The sequence below is a fragment of the Jatropha curcas genome, chromosome 6, assembly GCF_041381405.1.
Source record: "Jatropha curcas cultivar XTBG-Jc1 chromosome 6, XTBG_Jcur_1.0, whole genome shotgun sequence".
NCBI lineage: Eukaryota > Viridiplantae > Streptophyta > Magnoliopsida > Malpighiales > Euphorbiaceae > Jatropha > Jatropha curcas.
The window spans coordinates 22,252,610-22,271,924 of record NC_143156.1 but is presented as its reverse complement, the minus strand read 5'-3'; the positions used below and the strand labels follow the sequence as shown (position 1 = coordinate 22,271,924).

At 35.9% G+C, this 19,315-nt stretch overlaps 1 protein-coding gene across 1 annotated transcript; it reads right to left on the bottom strand.

Moving 5' to 3' along the window:
• Positions 1 to 4,660: 4,660 nt before the first annotated feature.
• On the bottom strand, positions 4,661 to 17,347 carry LOC105641586 (ABC transporter B family member 6). Its single transcript, XM_012226171.4, has 11 exons — positions 16,633 to 17,347; positions 11,605 to 11,659; positions 11,326 to 11,501; positions 11,040 to 11,240; positions 9,864 to 10,123; positions 9,477 to 9,787; positions 9,133 to 9,353; positions 8,701 to 9,041; positions 7,771 to 8,555; positions 7,425 to 7,666; positions 4,661 to 6,545 (listed from the first exon to the last, which is right to left on the bottom strand). Exons 1-11 carry the CDS (start codon positions 17,026 to 17,028, stop codon positions 5,316 to 5,318), a joined length of 4,218 nt encoding a protein of 1,405 aa, XP_012081561.1. The 5' UTR covers positions 17,029 to 17,347; the 3' UTR covers positions 4,661 to 5,315.
• Between the last annotated feature and the right edge of the window lie 1,968 nt (positions 17,348 to 19,315).

Below are 19,315 nucleotides of genomic sequence, written 5' to 3'. Positions count from 1 at the left end.
TCAACTTCAATTGAAGATCAAGTCTCTTCGACCCTTGAATCGTTCAAAATTCATGCTACATCAATTCAACATCAAGTCCCTTCGACCGTTGAATCGTATTTAAGATCAAGTCGTTTCAACTCTTGAATCGTGTCTATGACAACAAAGAGAAGAATCAGAGGATAATCTTCTTTGTAATAGGAGATTCCACATTAGAGATTGTATTCACTTATTATCATAAATTTGATTTGTATTTTTATATTTTTTTTTATTTCTTAATTTTCAGGAACAAATTTTACTCTCACAGGTCCCTTAACCAAGTCCATTGGCTTGGACATACATGGTTCGCCAGTTGACTTAAGCGGTCCCTTAAGTAAGTCCATTAGCTCGGACATATATAGTTCGCCCAATTGACCTAAGCAGTCCCTTAACCAAGTCCATTTGCTCAGACATACATGGTTCGCCTACTTGACCTAAGTGGTACCTTAACTAAGTCTATTGGCTCAAACATATATAGTTCGCCCAGTTGACCTAAGCGATCTCTTAACCAAGTCCATTAGCTCGAACATACACGGTTCACCTACTTGACCTAAGCGGTCCCTTAACTAAGTCTATTGGCTTGGACATATATACCCACCCATTTGACCTCAACGGTCTTTTAATTAAGTCCATTGACTAGGACATAGGCAGTTCACCATCTAACCTAAGCTATCTTTTAACTAAGTCCATCGATACGGAAACACGTGGCTTGCCAAGTAAGACTTAAGTAAGTCCTTAGGCTCGGCTACACACAGTTCATATTTAACCTTGAACGAAAAACCTTAACAAACATAAAAATAAAAGGGAGCACCATTCGAAATACTTAGGCAAAGAGGAAGAGCTCAACACACAAGCAATAATAATTTTCATCCATTTGATAAAAAGTGATTACATAGATGATTCACAAAACTTCCCTATTCAAAGGGATAAGTTACAAAAATTTTTCCCCTTTACATCTAATTACATGATTTGTTCAGAGGACCCATCCCCAGCTGCATCTCACCCCTTTGCAAAAATGGGTGGATATCTGCAGATACTTTAGTGTCCACCCTTGGAAGTGATAAATCATCAATAGAGCAAATCCACATCCTCTTCTTCTTTCTCGTCTTCATCACCCCCATCCGGGTATACATCGTTTATCTAACCCCAGTCTACTTCAAGTTGCTTCGCCTTTAGTTCAGTTAGAATGTTCATCCTTAAGCTTAAGCACGCTCTGGCTAAATTATCTTCCTTGGATCCTTCCTGACCCCGGAGCTTCTGCAGTTCCTTTTTCATCTCCTTTACCTTGCTCTCAAGATCTTTGTTCTTGTTAAGCAGGCTCCAATTCTCCTCTCTTAGTTTGTCTGTATCGAAGTCCCAAGCAACAATCTCCAGCTTATGCTGAGCCTCATCCTCCCTCATAGCAACTTCAGCACTCTTTAGCGTGTCCTCCATCTCATTCTTCACTTCCATCTTCATGTAGCCTCCTTTTAACTTAGTTATCCGAGCAAAGTTCATGCTATTGGCATTTATAGCCTAAAACAAGCACTAGTTGATTAAGTCTCTTGTCGCCATATCATCTAGACAGTCAAAGTAACGAGCGTCAACAGGGAAGAGACAGTGGCGAGCCATTTCTCGATTGGGCCCGTACTCCTGAAGACTACAATTTGCCCCATACTTATGCAAAGAGTGCCTTAGGATATCCATCGCCCTGGAAGGAACGGGAGGGGGAACTGGAACAGGCACTTCCCTCTATCTTTTTCTAGGAGGCTCAGAAGTTGAGCTCAATGGAGGAAGCTCGGAATGAGTGGCCCCTGCAACAATGCCAGCCTCAGTCGACTGAGTATCTGGTACCACTAAAGGCACCTCCTTCTCTGAACTCTCAGCAACAACCTTCCTTTTCATCACTTCAGCAACCTTAGCCATCTTAGAACCCTAAGATTTCTTGGGAGCCATTTCTACACAAAAATGAGAAGGAAAAATTAAGAAATGTTAATGTAAAAGACCAAGGCAAAGTAACTAAGGACAAAATTTACCATGGGGAGATGGATTAGGTCTCATGGGTCCACTTGGGGAGCAGGTCGGATAACCCTCGGCTATCACCTGCCTCAGATTAATCGACCCAAGCCCCCTACCCTTTATTAACTCCACACAAATCCGATCATATGGGGTGGGCAAGGCAGGAAGGTGGCGAAGCGGATCCTTCGACCAACGATTTGGCACTTAGAAACCACCAAGGTATTTAACAATAAAATACTTAGATTTCTAATTCTTCAAAGAGGAAATCTTAGATTTCTTAGAGCAGATGTTGCAGTTGTTCTTCGCCTGAAAATAGCAGTGGTCCTCGTTCGGGCGAATGGAGAAGTGATAAAACTCCCGAACCGTCCGAGCCGTCAAACTATGCCATCTTGGTGAGCCAATGCTATTATGCCACACAAGAGCCTCAGATTGTTGGGGTGTAACTGACTGATGGTAATGTTATAATCATTAAAAAATGATTTTAGAGGTTCGAATAAAGAAAACCGAACCCCAGATCGGAATCCTCGTCCAACGGCTCGGTTACCCTCATGCCCTCTAAAGGTCTAATCAGTTTATATTATGGCGAGAGGCTATACGTATAACATACATCCAATAGCTCTCCCTCATCAATGTCGGATGATACATCGACGATCCTAACATTCTCCCTCCTACCTCTAGCATCACCCACCCCTGTGTCTGTCCTCAGTATGCTCATCACCGGACTGATCATGTAATACTTGAACATCCTCATCCCCAGAGGAACTCATGACCCCAGCTAATGAAAAGGAGAAAAAAGAAAGTATAAAAACTTACTTGGAAGTTAGAGAGAGAATGAGTTCTAGAGAGAGACACTCTGGTGATTGAGAAATGAAAAGTGAAGCAAGTGAAGGAAGATAGAGGCCTTATATAGGCCAGGCGAGGCACTGAAGAGTCCCCTCATTAAATGAAGCAACTCTTCAGGTGCCCCCCAGACCAACGCCTCGTTCTCTTGAAAATAAAAGCTATCATTACCTAACAGCCTTTACAAAGCAACACAATAAAAGCCTGCAACAAAAAATAAATAAAATAAAATAATAACAGACAATAAAGATACATAAAAACTACACTTGACATAAAATGACCAAATAACTAAGAGGGACTATTGTTAACATACAATAATAAAATATATTAAAATAATAAAACTAGATTTCTAAATAAACCCTAACTAGCAGATAATATAGAATTCATAATCCTTATCCTAACATGATTATCCTGAATCCAATATATATATTCCGGATTTACCACAAGAACGATTTAATCCATAATTTACTATACCTCAAATTCTGAAAGCTTAACAGATAGTTTCAATGGCATCCAAAACAAGAAAGATTCCTATGCAGAAGTGAGAAAACGAGAAGCAAAAAGCAGTAAGTTTCACCAAACGGCGTCAAGGTCTTTTCAATAAAGCAGGAGAATTATTCACGCTTTGCGATGCTGAAGTTGCTGTTTTAGTTTCTTTGCCTTGTTTTACTCTATTGGCAATCCTTCTGTAAGCGCAGTCCTTGATGCTTTTTCTTCAAAATCGTATTCCTAATGCAGTAGACGATGGAGCTAAGCAATCTGCACTCTCTCTTTTGGATGAGATCGATAAACTAGAGCTTGAAATTGAAAACATCAAAACATTAGAAAATGTAGATTTTGAGTTTTTCCAAGAGTCCAAAGAGTTGCTGGAGCTTGTAGATGCTTTAGAGAAGTTGGTGGAGAATGCAAAGAGCAAGTTAATCAAAACAATAATGCAAGCTTAACTGCTTGTAATCAGCTTCTTCCTACAATTACAATGATGGTAATTAATTAATATAACTTCAATATTTATTTGATTTGTTTAGGCCTAGGGAGGTTTTAGTGATCAAACTTGTGTATTGTTCACAGAGGACAAGGAGGCTAATTGCAAAATGACTAGTGCACAACTTATGCCAAACTTTGATTATGCTAATTACTGTGATAATAATGGTAATTAAGAGCAATTCCAATTTCAGTTTACCAGATGTAGCTGGGAACTATGATGCTATTGGTATTCTTGATGACAATGCTCAACCAAAGCTTCCTGATGTTTAATTATGATTAATGAGCATGTTGATAAGCTTTGCTTCTGCTGAACTTTAATTTTAATTTCCTACAAGTTACGTTTTGTTTAAGTTTTTAGAATAGTTTTCAACTACCTTTGAAGCTCACAGTCAAGACTTCTAATTTTTTGTTTGCTTTCCTGATGAGCTTACATGAACATTGAGCAAGAGATGAGATATAAATTGTTATTATTAGATTGCAAGTTATTTATCTTTGAATATTGAGGAAAAGGGATTTAAACCCAAGTCTATATATATATATATATATATATATATATATATATATATATATATGTATTTATCACTGGACCATTCCAAACTTTGTAACTTCCAAGTGATTTTGCTTTTTATTCTTTTAATTTAATCACGAGGATGAATTTATATATGTAACATCGATCTTGTACAAATAAGAGCTAGTTATAATATGAAATCCCTAGAAAACTGATTTCTTGCTTTCCTGCAGAAGCTAAAAGAGGCACTAGTCTTGTACAAAAGAAAAAAAAAAAAAAAACAGTGGAGAAAAAACAATGAGAACTACTTAATTAAGCCGGTAAAAAGTAAAAACTTATAAATTATCCCCGAGGTTATTTACAAAGGTTACAACAAATGCCCCACCTTCACTCTTCTAAACTTCAATTTTCACAAATGTAATTTACAGTATCAAACATATTTCACCATCCAGGCTAGTCAGAGTTGCATTAATTCATTAAAAAAAGCCAGAAAAAAAAAATCTAGGAAAACCAAAAAGAAAACCCAAGCAGCACACCTCATTAGGACTAGACTTATCTCCTCGCAAACCCAATATTTGATTAATGAACAAATAAATATACCATGGAGACAAAGCAACAAACTAATGCTTACTTGCCTCCAAAAAGAATGTGCGTCTAGCCCTGAGCGTACGTCCTCATCGGCCAACCAAGCTCCAAAATCCCTATTTCTAAATCCTAACACTATTAACCATCGCCTTTGCCATCGCCATTGCCCTGCAACCCACCCATCCAAACCATACAAAAATTGTTACAAGCCTCATCATTCTGGTTAGCCCTTGCGCACTCTGGAAAGCATGTCATTCTCATTCACACTTGCCCACTCTGGAAATAATTCTATTGATGCTGACAGTGATCAACATTTCCAGCAATTTTAAGTGACCAATAAGAGCTATACAAAGGAATTAAATCCAATTTGTCAAAATCAAACCTAAACAAGTCGATGCTGTCGCAAACCCTTTCCAAAGTGAGGTTGCATCAACCTGACATACAATCCATTCTTTGCCATCAAAGAATCATGGGTTCCTTCCTCAACAATCCGTCCTCCATTTAGAACTACAATATTGTCCACATGCCTCATCATTGCAGCTCTATGAGCTATCAAAATGGTTGTTTTGTTTCCCATGATCAGTGTATCAAGTGCTTCTTGAACCACCCTACTAGATTCAGATTCAATGGATGAGCTAGCTTCATCCAATAACAAGATGGGCGCATTCTTGAGAACAACTCGAGCAATTGCAATTCTCTGCTTCTGTCCTGGTGTCAGGTCTACACCCCTCATTCCTACATGTGTGTCATAACCATGAGGAAGGCTGCTGATGAAGTGGTGAGCATTTGCTATTCTTGCAGCCTCTTTCACCTCAGCTTCACTAGCATTATGCCTAGCATATATAATGTTTTCTCTAATCGTTGTTGAGAAGATAATTGGTTCCTGCTGCACAACACCTAAGTGACTCCTTAACCATCTCAAATTATATAGTTTCAAATCTCGCCCATCTAGTAAAACCTGACCAGCAACTGGATCATAAAATCTCTCAATTAAAGAGATTATAGTGCTCTTTCCAGACCCTGAAACTCCTACAACAGCTACAGTTTGTCCGCCGTTAACTTTAAGGCTGAAATTGCTCAATACTAACACTTCTGGGCGAGTAGGATAGCAGAAATCGACATTCTTCAACTCAATGCTTCCATAGACATTAGGTGGCTTCAGTGCTGAGTTATCATCTGGGTCAATTTTAGGAACTCGATCTATAATTTCAAATACTGAAATGAGAGATTTCCGCCGTTTAAGAATGTATGGAGCCAATCCAAAAGGCTCGACTAGTGCAAATGTTGCAAATGAGAAAACCATATACTCCTTGATAGCTGTAGGCAGATCCATATACTCTTTCTTTACAGAGTATGCAGTGTACCAGAGAAGAAGGGCATTACAGGCAAAAAGAAGAAACTGTGAAAAGCCAAATGCAAAACCAATGGCCATTCCATGGAGAAAACTCTGCTTGAATATTTTCTTCAATTGCAATCTGTAGAGCTCCATTACCTTGTTACCAGCACAGAATGCGACAACAGTGTAGATGTTTCTAACAGCATCCTCAAGAACCAATGATGCCTTCCTGTGCATCTCCTGTATGCCCCTTGAAAATCCAGCAAGCCACAACTTCTGCAATATTTCAGTTGGCAGCAATTCAGAATTTGAGCATGGATGTCATTATCAAATTGTCAAAAAACAAAATGTTGATGGAATTGAAGCTCAATCTCTGAATAACTCTTAAATCCAAGAAACATTAGTGTGACAGGATATCATGCATAGCAGCTATGAGGATGGCACACAACAACAGATCACACAATTTAGAAAAAAAAAACAAAAAAAAATACATCTGTTGAACTCCTTGGTCTCAAAACCAAATCCAATGTAAAAATAGAAACACAAGAATGGAATGTAAGGGGGGGAAACACAACAATCTGAAAGATAGAATTCAACACTTTTTGTCTTGGTAGACATACTCCGATGCTGGAAACCAAATCCTACGACTTCAGGAAAGAAGATTCCAATAATAAGAAAAAGGTTGATCCACCATTTGCTGACAACTATTATGAGAATTACAACCTCATTATAAGATTTATATATAAAGACCATCCTGAGCTAATGGTGAACTCATTCATGATCAGACCAAGTTACCAGGATGTTGTTTCAGAAATTAACATTTATCGGTTCCAAAACATCTATACACTAATATGTGATTATCAGAAAATTTCTTATCGTCTTTTCATGTTCACAATCTCTATGATAAACTAAAATCTTCAAACATCTAGAAATTGGATTGAGTCATCTAGAAGAAAACAATTGCAAAATCAAATTTCAGTCTCAAAAATGCAGCAAGGGAATCACTCAATGACTGCAGAAAATGGCACTAAAAATATTTATGGAATAGGCAACCACATGATCTGTATACGACCGAGAACTGAGAAATATAAATGGAACAAGTCGATGATCAATTAGATAATATCAGGTTGTTAAGTAGGAAGAGAATATGCAAACCTGGGCAATCGCAGAAACCATGAGAACTGGCAGGGTTGCCAGTGCCACGAGAGCCAATCGCCACTGAAGCAACATCCCAATGACAACAGCCACAAGAACAGCAGCACTATCCTGTATAAATATTGAAAGTCGGTTACTGAATGCAGCTCGCACAAATGTGGCATCATTTGCCAACCGCATGGACAACGTGTCAGCACTATTCTCCTCTTCATCAAACCATCCAACTTCATTGCGGAGCATTGCTGTTGCATAATGGCATTAGTAAGGTAAGGTTCATGTATAGGATTTTTGTACTTTTGTTATTTTCTATTCTCAAGCACCGAAAACAAGATTAGGGGTTATTTACCTGAGAACATCATCCTCCTAACCCGTTCAGTCATTTTTTCACCCATAATACCAAAATAGAAGTGCTGCAAGAAATTTGCAACCACCGTCACTATACCCATACAGGCAATGATCAAGCACCACTTGTCAACATCCTGCCGCAAGTGATGATGTCCAGGTCTATAATAAGCAGTCACTATCAGCGCAATAACATAAGCAAGGAGTGGATTAAAAGAACCAAAAATAGCAGCACCAATGCTTCCTAAAACAGCATAGAGCCACTCTGCAAAACTAAGTTCTGCTAATCTCCAAAAAGATGGTGCTTCCAAATGCTTTGTGTCCTTTGCACCCTTGAATTTAGTAGGAACATCATCAGAGTGACTATGGGGTCGACTAAAAGTTTGTGAGTGGGAACGTTCATTTTTAGGATCTGATGTCAAAAGGGGTGATACAGGTGATTCAGGATCTGAACCATTTGATGTTAGTCGATGTGCAGAGTGGACATCAATCTTGGGTAACTCTGGTAGTCGCATTTCAAAACTATCCTGTCTCTTTATTGATGGTTCCTTTTCAGTTCCATCCAAGGGAAGACCATTTTCCATCATTTTCTCCGGAGGTGGACTCCGAGCTTGTGGTGATTCTTGCGAGTTAAAGGTGCCATCTGGAGGCCGTAATATACCAGGAACTCTCTGAAGAGAGGGTGATTTCATCATTTTAGGAGAGGAGGGTTCTTGGAAGCTGTGACTAGCTGAAGAATCCTTTTCAATTTGGAAAGTAGCAGTCCCCATGTAGTTTCTAGCTGGCATCCTGGAGAAAGATACACATCTCATAAGCATGTTTTTTAGCATAGTAAGCGCATTTTCAGAACTTATAAAAATTCTATTTGAAAACCAAAGCTGCTTTCACACATGAAATTGCTTCATAGTGAAGACAGTTTATCCTTTGGTCATACCTCCTTGGAAGTTTTGCCGCTTCTTCACATTTGAGAAGCTCAGCATATAGACCGTCAAGGTTTAATAATTCATCATGTGTACCCATTTCAACAAGCTGACCTTCCTCCATAACAGCAATATAATCAGCATTCCTAATAAGACTAAGACGTCGAGCTATTATTATTGTTGACCGTCCCAACATGAGGAGATCTAGAGCCTCCTGAACTGCTCTCTCAGCTTCAAAATCAAGTCCACCAGTAACTTCATCAAGTAGAAGAATGGTTGGATTCAAAAGCACTGCTCTAGCAATAGATAGTTTAATTTTTTGTTCCTCAGTCAACGCTAAACCAGCTCTACCCACCTGGTACGAAAAAGAACTATTTTCTCAAAAAGATTGACATAAGGAGCAATAAATAACACAGGTTCAAGCAAAGTGGTGTTGATAGTTTTACCTGTGTCTCATAGCCTCTCTCAAGTGAGCTAATGAATGTATGCGCGTGTGCTATTTTGGCAGCTTCTTCAATCTGATCTAGTGTAGCATCTCGTCCATAAGCAATATTATCTCTTACGCTCAAACTTAGCAAGGCAGGTTCCTGAGTGACTAACCCTATTAGGCTTCTGAGCCATTCAAGTTTTAGATTTTTAATATTCTCTCCATCTAAAAGAACTTCACCTGTAATGCAACAAGAAAAAAAAATGAAAACAAAAAATGTAAAACCATTGGCATCTACAAGTGACTTAAACTTTGGAAATCTGTGAAACCTCAAGTGACATGGCACGAGTCCCAAGGCAATACCTAAGGTGGGATCATAAAACCGCTCCATGAGAGGGATAATACTGCTTTTCCCAGAACCATTTCTACCAACAAGTGCCACAGCTTTTTTGGCAGGCACAGTGAGGTAAAATCCACTCAAGATGGGGATCTCAGGACGAGACAGATAGCTAAAATATACATTGCGAAATTCAATATTTCCTTGCACTGACACCAAGGTGTTGCCATCTTGATTTACAGTAGAGGAAGATCGGCTTATCATCTCATAAAGTCTATAAGCAGCAATCCGTCCCTGGTCAAATGAATAGAAGTTTGTTGCTGCTTGATTCAGCCCACTGTGAAACACCCGAGATGGAATATAAGACCATATAATGTAACAACACCAATAAGAGAAGAGAGAAAGACACTTACAGGCCACTCAAAATTACAGCAAACAGAGCTGTTATTATTTCACCACCATGAGCTTTGTTATGTGTAACCAGAAGCCTTCCAACCCACAGTTGTAAGGCACAAGAACATATTGCAAGCCCATATGTAAACCCAAGCCCAAGTCCTTGCACAAGACTAATCCAAATACCGTATCTTAGAGTTGCTTGTAGTGAGGTTGCATAAGAATACTTGGCCAAAGTTTCATTTGTGAATGCATATAACGTCCTAATATACGAGATTGCCTGCATAATCCATGAAGTTTTAGCATTCAGTATCATAAGTCATTTCTTACAAGACACATGTTGATTAATTCAACTGGTAAATTCATGATGGAAACTGTAAGAGGGAAAACATTGCAAAGAAAGATGCTAATACCATGAAGCCATGAGAAATACATAGAAGTTTCCAAATTCCAATGCATGAGTGACCATTAAAATCTTTGGCAATAAATAACCCCTAATGGCTAAATCCATAAGTACAATTATCTGAGTCTAAATGGGAAGAACCTACGAATATATGACACACACTGCCACACCAAGACAGACAAAAAAATTTTGAAAAAAAAAAAAGACACTAAATTATACCAAATTCATGAGTCTATTATCACACAACACAATATCATAGTAAAGAAGAAAACATACCAAAAAATATCAAAATAATCTATAGTTCAGAGTAAACGGGCAGTGATTTAATAATATTGAACATTGGATATGTAATACCACCTAAGATTATTGACGATATTGAAGAGCACAACATACTTAAAAAAACAAAAAATAAATAAAAACTGAACATCTATGCAAGGAAACAGATTTTTTCTTAGCTTGTATAATTTGCAAATTAAATGATTAACATTTAAATCAAACTGAAAAGAAAACTTTTACAACCCAAATTAAGCTGAAATCATTATAAGAAGAAGAGACATTTGAGATAAAATCCAACCGAAAAGCAAGAGTGAAACTTGTGCCAAAAAGAGAGAGAGAGAGAGAGAGGGAGAAGGAGAGAGAAATTAAGAGTAAATGATAATTAAATATGAAAATAATTATTACAGAAAAGGGGTGTTTCTGTTATTTCCATTTTAAGGGCTAGAGCTTTCTTTTCTTTTCATATTTCTGGTAGGGGGGTTGGAATTATTCAGGAAATGTAGGAAAATGAATAAACCTGTTCAGCAACACTGGCAGCTTCTGCATATGCATCTTGAATACTCTCAGCAAGCCTGTGAAGAAATATATTCGATATACCTCCAGCAGCAACAATGAAAGGACCAGTGGCTAATGTTATGAGTGCAATCTGCCAGCAGTTGATAAATCCAATGACAAGACCACTAAAAAATGTTGCCATGTTATGGATATAGTTTCCAACCTACATCATCAAAGACCTCTATCAAGTTAGATAAGATAGATTCCCAAGTAAGAAATGCAGAACAGTTCATCTTATTCTAACATACCTTTTCACTGAGAGCAGATTGAATAAGGAGCACATCACTCAATACTTGGCTAACAATGTCCCCATTGTTCCCATAAGTGTCGAAAAAGCTCATGTCCTGATTAAGTAATACTTGGACATAGTTGGACCTGATGACAGCAGTCTGGCGCTCTCCAGTTAGAATCCAGCACGATACCTCTATTACAGAAAGCAAGTTAGCATCAATGGTAACAAAGAACTAAGCATAAGAATATACCAGAAATGCAACTGAAATAATCATGCTACATATTATAAACCTTACCAATCCAACCAGCTGCAAAAACACCCACAGCTATATAAACAATGGTTAAAGCTAGCTGCATTAAACAAACAACTTTGTTAATTAAAAGAAGTTAAATCCACCAACATGCACTAAAGCTTTCAAACAGATTTTTTGGAGTGAAAGAAACCAAAGTATCCTCCACTGCCCACTCCTCGCACACACATGTATACCCCAAAAAACAAGGCAGGGAAGAAAAAATAGTTAATAACATCACCAAAAATAACCTAAACTACATATGGAGAGATATAGCCTTTAATAAAGTGCATATATTAAAAGTAAGTTCAAGTGCAAGTGCCAATAATTGAAAATCAAATAGTGAGATATATAAGGTCTTATACAGCCTGGGACATGGGTACACATAGAGGTATTTTATCTTTATATGCACAGCATAGGAACAATTGGCCATACAGCACTGTGTCCGACAGTTTAACAAAAATTGCCAAACAAGTGAAAGCAGATCACTTGTTTGAAGGGCATTCAGGCTACTTTCAATTTTTAATTCATCCTATACAAATAATCATTGTTGGATTAAGGTCAACTATTTATAAAGTTACAGTTAAAAGGAAAAGGCAGTGTCATACATACACACAACTCTACATCACAACCTGGAATGCCTCTCTTTGTCCCTTTGCTCTCACAGGTCAAAATATTTTCATCTATCTAAGATAACTGAACTACCATCCCTCTATCAGACACACCATGCACTCCACCCCCCCACCCAAGAAACCTCTGCATTGCACCTTTTGAACAATAACTATGAGAATATATTATGAAAAAAAACTGTCTTATTTTCTGCTGAAGGACATTGTTCAACATTTCAATATCGTCTCACACATGCTTTGCAGCAAGACCATGATGACTCACATCAATACAGTTATCATGGAAAAGATAAAGGCAAGTCCATGTAATATAGATCCAAAAAAACAACTTAATGAGCACAATATATTTGTCAGGTGAAAATTTCATATCCACAGAAAAGTAATATGTGCATTTATTACAATTATTACAAACTACTAAAAAGTCATTTCAACCAAAAACTTCATACTCAGGGAGAGAAATGGCATGTATACAGGGCTGTTTAGAATTCTCCCAAGAAAACATGTACAATGGAACTATATGCAACCGAAAATGGAGTTCAGTTCTAAAAACCCTCACTATTATAAACTATTCAAGTGTACCTCAGATCAGCAAGACAGAAAGAGTTGGAACTTAATAATCTTAATAATGAGTGGAACCCAGTTAAAACAAACAAATAATAACAAAGAACAAAGGCTAGTTAAAAAAAATACTGTAGGATTGACCATAGACACAAAATTTCTCACACCAAGGATGATTGCGGAGTTAGCACAGAGAAAAAAAAAAAAAAAACCTTAATATGATATTTATTTATCTAGAAAAGGGTAAAGATAAGATTTCAAGAGATGTCCAGTAACAGGTAAGAAATAAAAGCAGTGCCCATTAGATGCATAAATTTGTTTGCATGGTTGCAAGGCAGAGATTCCCCATTTTCATGAACATCCGACTTAATGAAACCAAAGGTCTGTTTTTCCTCATGTAGTGACGAGGTGGGGAAATATTTGCCCCATTAGCAGGAATAGAGAGTGTGTTAACTGCTGCACCGAGAATGTATATATATTCATAAGCAATGGTATTTTAGCTGTATTTTTGGAGATCTAATATGACAAAGATTACAATAAAAAATGAAAAAAAAAGCCGTGAACAGGGATCCCCACAGGGATGGCAATGGGGAAAATTTTATCCTTCTTATGAGTGTGACGATGAGGATAGGGACAAAGATGAGGTTGGGGAAAGCTGTATGGGGAATAGCTCAATGTCCTTTGGCCCAGCACATTGCTTCTCCTAGTGCTCCAAAGGCTCCAAGGGACTTAAGAGCTCTATCACTTGCCTTGGTGGCTCAATGTGCACTTTTGACGACTAAGAGTGTTTTTAATCTTACTCTTCATTGGTTGGACAGAGTTATGTTTGTGCGCTCTTGTGTGCCAATGGCTTTTCTCCAACACTTGAACTAATCTTCACAGTAATCTCCTCTAATAGTGTTCTTGAGGTTAGAATCTAGAGTGTAATATTATGATCTTGCATGCAAGATTTCATTGCACTCTAGTATACAGATGACAAACTGAACTAGGTTCAATTATTGCAACTTTACAAATTGAACATATCGCATCAGATTTTATGCATTTCAAGAATATATGTGAGCTTCAACCCTCAGGCATGCATTTGCATACTATGCCCAGCCCTACGTACCTAGTTCACTTTGCATCTTTGGTAATCATTATATATTGCAAAACAAGCAGGCGTAGCCTCCATGTGTATGGACTTTGGGCCATACAAAGGTATGATTTTTTCTTTTCAACAATTGATAAAACCAAAGCAGCATGAACAAATTGATAAAGTATATAGAAGAAGATACATGGATGAAACCAACATGAAGTCAACACAAAACTGAAGCTATGAAGAAACAAACTATAGTCTAGGAAGGTAGGTTAAATTTATGCCTCATAAAAACAAAATATGCCCCTTGCAAGTTGCAAACTTTTAAGCAATAATGAAAGAATTGGGACCAACCTAGATGGAGAGAAATCTGCTCAGAACTTGATTTTGGCATGTAGGTTTTACGACATGAAGGCATAAGAAAAAGTGAAGACTTTCACACAAACGATTAAGGTATGAGAAATTGAAATGGGCAAATATGGTGGGATAGTGCTATAAATAAAGTCCCCCAGTTCCCACTATGTTAAAGGAGAAGTTCTACAAGGCTAATTTGGTTGGCAACAAAGATATGGCGATTAAAAAATATTAAATTTATCCCCAAATGAGTAGGAAAGATTAGATCTAAAGGTGAATATGTAAATAATACAAGAAATGACCACATTTATAGGAAGGTAAGAAGGTGGAAATGGAACCCATAAAAAATAAGCTGATTGAGAGAAGACCAAGGTTAATTTGGACATATGCATTGCAGATTGGTTGATGCACCAATTAGAAGATTATACATATACAAGTTAAAAGAGCAAAGGCAACAAAGAGGAGTGCAACGGTAGCAATTAACAAAGCAGTAAAGAAGACTTTGGATCACTAGACTTGCAAAAGAGTGGTCTTAAACAGGCTAAAATGGAGAAGGATTAATATAGCTGAGCTTTATAGAATGTGATTCATGTTTTGTTGAATTGATCTGATTTAAAGCCCAAAGGCTTGTTTTTAACATAGGTTGCTTCATTGGTATTTCATGGCTGCCTCTTCCTTCCCCCAACCTTACTTTATCGTCCAATTAAGAAAAATAAGTTCATGGTTTTAGCATATATCCCTGGTATCAATTACGAATATAACAGATGTGCATACTAAAACTTTAGTCTATAAAGTAACACTCCTAGAAGTACATAGCACAGGATGTGGAAGTTTCCATAAGAGTCAGCAGTAGGATTCAACTCTAAACAGGTTCCCTAAAGTTGAATACGTAGGTGGTGAATTAACAATATCCTCTTGAGATGAAACAACATAGGCATCCAATTCTCCTAATTTCTAAAGATTATAATTCAGCTAAAAATTTGAAGAGTAATAGAATACATAGGATTCGAAATGAAAGATGTTCCTCTCGAAGTACAAACTCCATTGCTAAAAGCATGCCTTTTGACAAAAATAAAACCCTCAAAATCCTTTTGAAATCTGACATTGATATTTCCAACTGCATCTGAGTATGCAATGTAATGTGATTGGTTTAGAGAGAGAGAAAGAGAGAGTAAAGTCATCGAGAGGAACATGTTAGGCTCTATAAATACATAAGCTTAACAAGGATTAGAATTAAACAGAGACGGCCAGAAAGATAGAAACAAAGAATAAGAGATAAAAAGAAATAGAAGAGAGTTAGAGAGAGAAGAAAGATTCTTATAAATTCTCCTACATCATTCTCATACAGTGGATTAGCTAATTATATGAATATTAGCTACTAGCAGAATATCAAAAATCTTTTTACTAACTAATTACTAACAATTCTGCCAGCTTAGAGTTTACTACTTGTTTACTAATGTAACTGACCATTACTTCCTCAGTCACAGAAATATAAAATCTTCAAGGCTTGAGGGCAAAAAGATCATACTCCCTAGGACTTGTTACTGCATGCAAGAAAACGCACTATACATTTGAAATCTGTATTTTGCTTAGGTGATCCTCATAAACAAACACACAAGGGCAATAGTAAGATAGATTCATAAATCTCCTCTATTGAGTAAGCAAACACTGGAAGCACAAAATGAAAGTTAACCAATATCTTCCATGTAAAGACAACATGTGCACAAGCTTCGATGAGAAATTCACACATCATACCAACCTACATTCGCCCTTTATGTCCAACTTACCATAAGTAAATAACAGCAATTTACAGTACAATGAACTGTGTTAAGCCAACTGTCTCATTCCCAGCTATTACCTAATAAATATACCACCCTTGGATCAAAACTATGTTCTTAAGCAGAACTTTCTTCACTTCATAAGGCAATACATATCATTTCCCTATCTAAACCAACACAATACTCTCCCACTAGATGAAACAACTTGAAAACACTGAAAACGCAAGTTTCAATCACAAAATTTATCCAACTAAAAAACCTCTTCTGACAAATACCCAGTCATTCAAAATGAAAAGCTTCTTACTGATGATTATCACTAGAAAGGATATATTTTGATTTCCAATCGACCAGATAAAGAAAAGAAATGCTATCAAACTATAAAATTTCCAAACTTCACCAATTTCAAACTAAGCCCCAAAACCCAAATTTTACTCAAATCTTAGTTGCTTCTTAGGTGAAAATTCATCTGAACTCAAAGAAATTGAGTCTACAAGTCATAAACAATGAAAACCCATAAATCAAAATCTCAACTTCCTTCCGTTTTCCCTCATTGTTTCATCAACAAACAAACACAAAAACTACTAAAAGTATAAATTATGCAAGGAAAAAAAGTTTCAAAAATTGAAATATCCATACTACTCACATCTTTGAACCTCTGGAATTGCTCCTCAGGTCTATCAGGACCTGAACCAATCCTCATAACCTCAATAATCTTCGCGAAGTAATGCAAGTAAACAACGAGAGCAGTGCCATGGGCAGCAGCAGCAATAGAACCAACGATCATAAGTCCCCAATCAAGCCGGTCAGCACAAGCAAACAACCGCGAGAATGGAACAGCAGCAGGAGGCGGTTCCATCTCCTCAGGCTCTTCCATCTCCTCCTCCGCCTCAGCCTGTGCAGCAGCCGCAGCTGCTGCAGCCTCAGCGCTTGTGTCAAGATACGGCGACGGAGATTCCGGCGGCTCAGACACCTCTGAAACAGGCGTCAACGGCTGTATATGCGGTGGGGACCACCCAAACAATCCCCTAGAGATCATCATCTTGAAAGAGTTAACAGATTCACTAAGCCTTTGTACAACACCACCTCTGTCTCTCTTCTTACACACCCAAAAACCCTAATTAATTCCTCTCCCTCTAAATTTAGCAGCAGATCCGCTAAATTTAGAGGAAAATCAAAAATACTTGATCGTGGGTATGATTTTTTGTGCGTTAACTTTCAATTTTTTACAAAAAAAAATATTTTTATTTTCCTTTTGCATTCAAAAAGCTTGGAAAAATTAAAAAACGGGGGCTTTAGTGAAGGAAGATGTAACTGAGTCAAAAGAGGCGGACAAAGAGGAAATGTTGACTCCCACCCGCGATTGCACCAATTCAGAGAGCAAAAAAGAAAGCCAAAAAGAAGGTAGATTACTATTTAGTCCTCAAATTTTAATTGAAATTATTAATTCATCCTATTATTTGGTATTGCGTGTGTTCTTTTCCGCAAACATCGTTTACAGTAATTGCAAGAGAATAAAAAAAACTATTCAACTTTAGAAAAACAATTTTGTTTCTGTCCCATAAAAATATATTTACTTTAATATTTTCATTTGTATAGTACAATTAGTTATTTTTCTTATTGAGCAAGATAATTAATTTCTTAATTGTGTAAAATATTTCTATTTAATATGTCTTATTATTAGAAATTTTTTATTTTTTTCTTTATTAAAAGTGACATTTGTATGAATATAAGGCGTATTAAAAATATTAATTATTTTTTATTAATATGTATAAAAATAGAATAACTTTATTTTTATGAGACGAATGGAATATACATAGGGTCTTGTTTCATAGAGAGTAGGACGGGTTATTAAATTGCTATTTTATTTATCTAAATAATTAATGTTCCTTTTTGCCACAAAGATACTTATTTTTCTTTTTCATTTATTTCAAATTAAATGTCATTTTTTTGTTTTAAAAATAATAATATTTTTTAATTCTTTAATGTATCCTTATTTAATATGTATTATTATTAATAATTTTTAATTAATTAAATTCTTTATAAAGGTATATTAAGAAAGTGTGATTTAAAAAAAAGAAAAATGTAGGTAAAATTGATTTTTCAGACTATATTAACTATGTTTTGTGTGTAAATAAACACAAATCAATTTTGAAAGATCCTTAATTAATTGAGTACCGAAAGAGAGATAATATTATTTAATATTTTTAAAATAACAAACGTATTAGTGAAAAAAAAATCTTTTACACGACACTCTCAGTGGCATAAAAGTAAAATTACTTAATCATTTATGATATTTAATTCTGTAAAACTATTTCACCATTTCACCTGAAAAATATGTTTAGCTATAAAAGTGTTGATAAAAACAATGAATGTAAAAGATTCTCAGTAAAAATAATACCATTTTTTATAAAAGGATTAAATGGTTTAACAGAGTTAATATTAGGGATGAATTCGTGAATGCACAAACAATAGGGATAAATTAGTAATTTTATCGATTACATAGTAATTCTCCCGAGAAAATACAGCAGAAACGCTTTTGAAACGTTTTTTTTTTTTTTTTTTTTTTTGTGCAGCTCTTCCTTCCGTTATCGTTTGTTCTTGTTTTTGTTTCTTTTTGGTTAGATGGTAGATTAGAGTTAGGTTAGCGGTCAAGTACAGGCAACAACATTGTACAACGAGCGGTATCATTTCTAGACATAACTGCCTTTTCTTTTTTATGAAAAAACTGACATAACTGCCTTTTTACATCATAATAGTTCTATTATTTTCGTTTTTTTATAAATAAATTACAAAAATATGAAATATGACTTTTTTGTATGGAGAAATTATTGGAACAAATGTAGTAATCCTCAAATTCTCCCCATTTAACTTTAACCCATTAAGTAAAATAATTAACTAGCATTCTCATTTATAATTTTTTGGAAAGGATAGGAAGAAAAATAATGAAAGAGAACATAATAAAAAAAATTTATGAAAAAATATTAATTTTTTATAATTATTTTTTACCTCTATGTTTGATACGATGAATGTAATAAAATAATATTATTTACTTGTGTTTGAAAATGGCAAAAATTTTAAGAAAAAAATGTTATTATTGGAAATTGAAAATTATATTGTCATTTATTTTTAAACAATAAAATATAGTTTATATTATTTTGGATATTTAGGTAATTTAATATAAGTAAGTAAAATTTTTATTTTTCTCAATTATTTTCTCTCAAATCAAAAAGATTCAAAATATATGGACCCGAATAGAAAATAAATAAAATATTATTATTCAATATTTTTCTTATATTTCCTAAACGGTTGAAAAAACCTTTTCATAA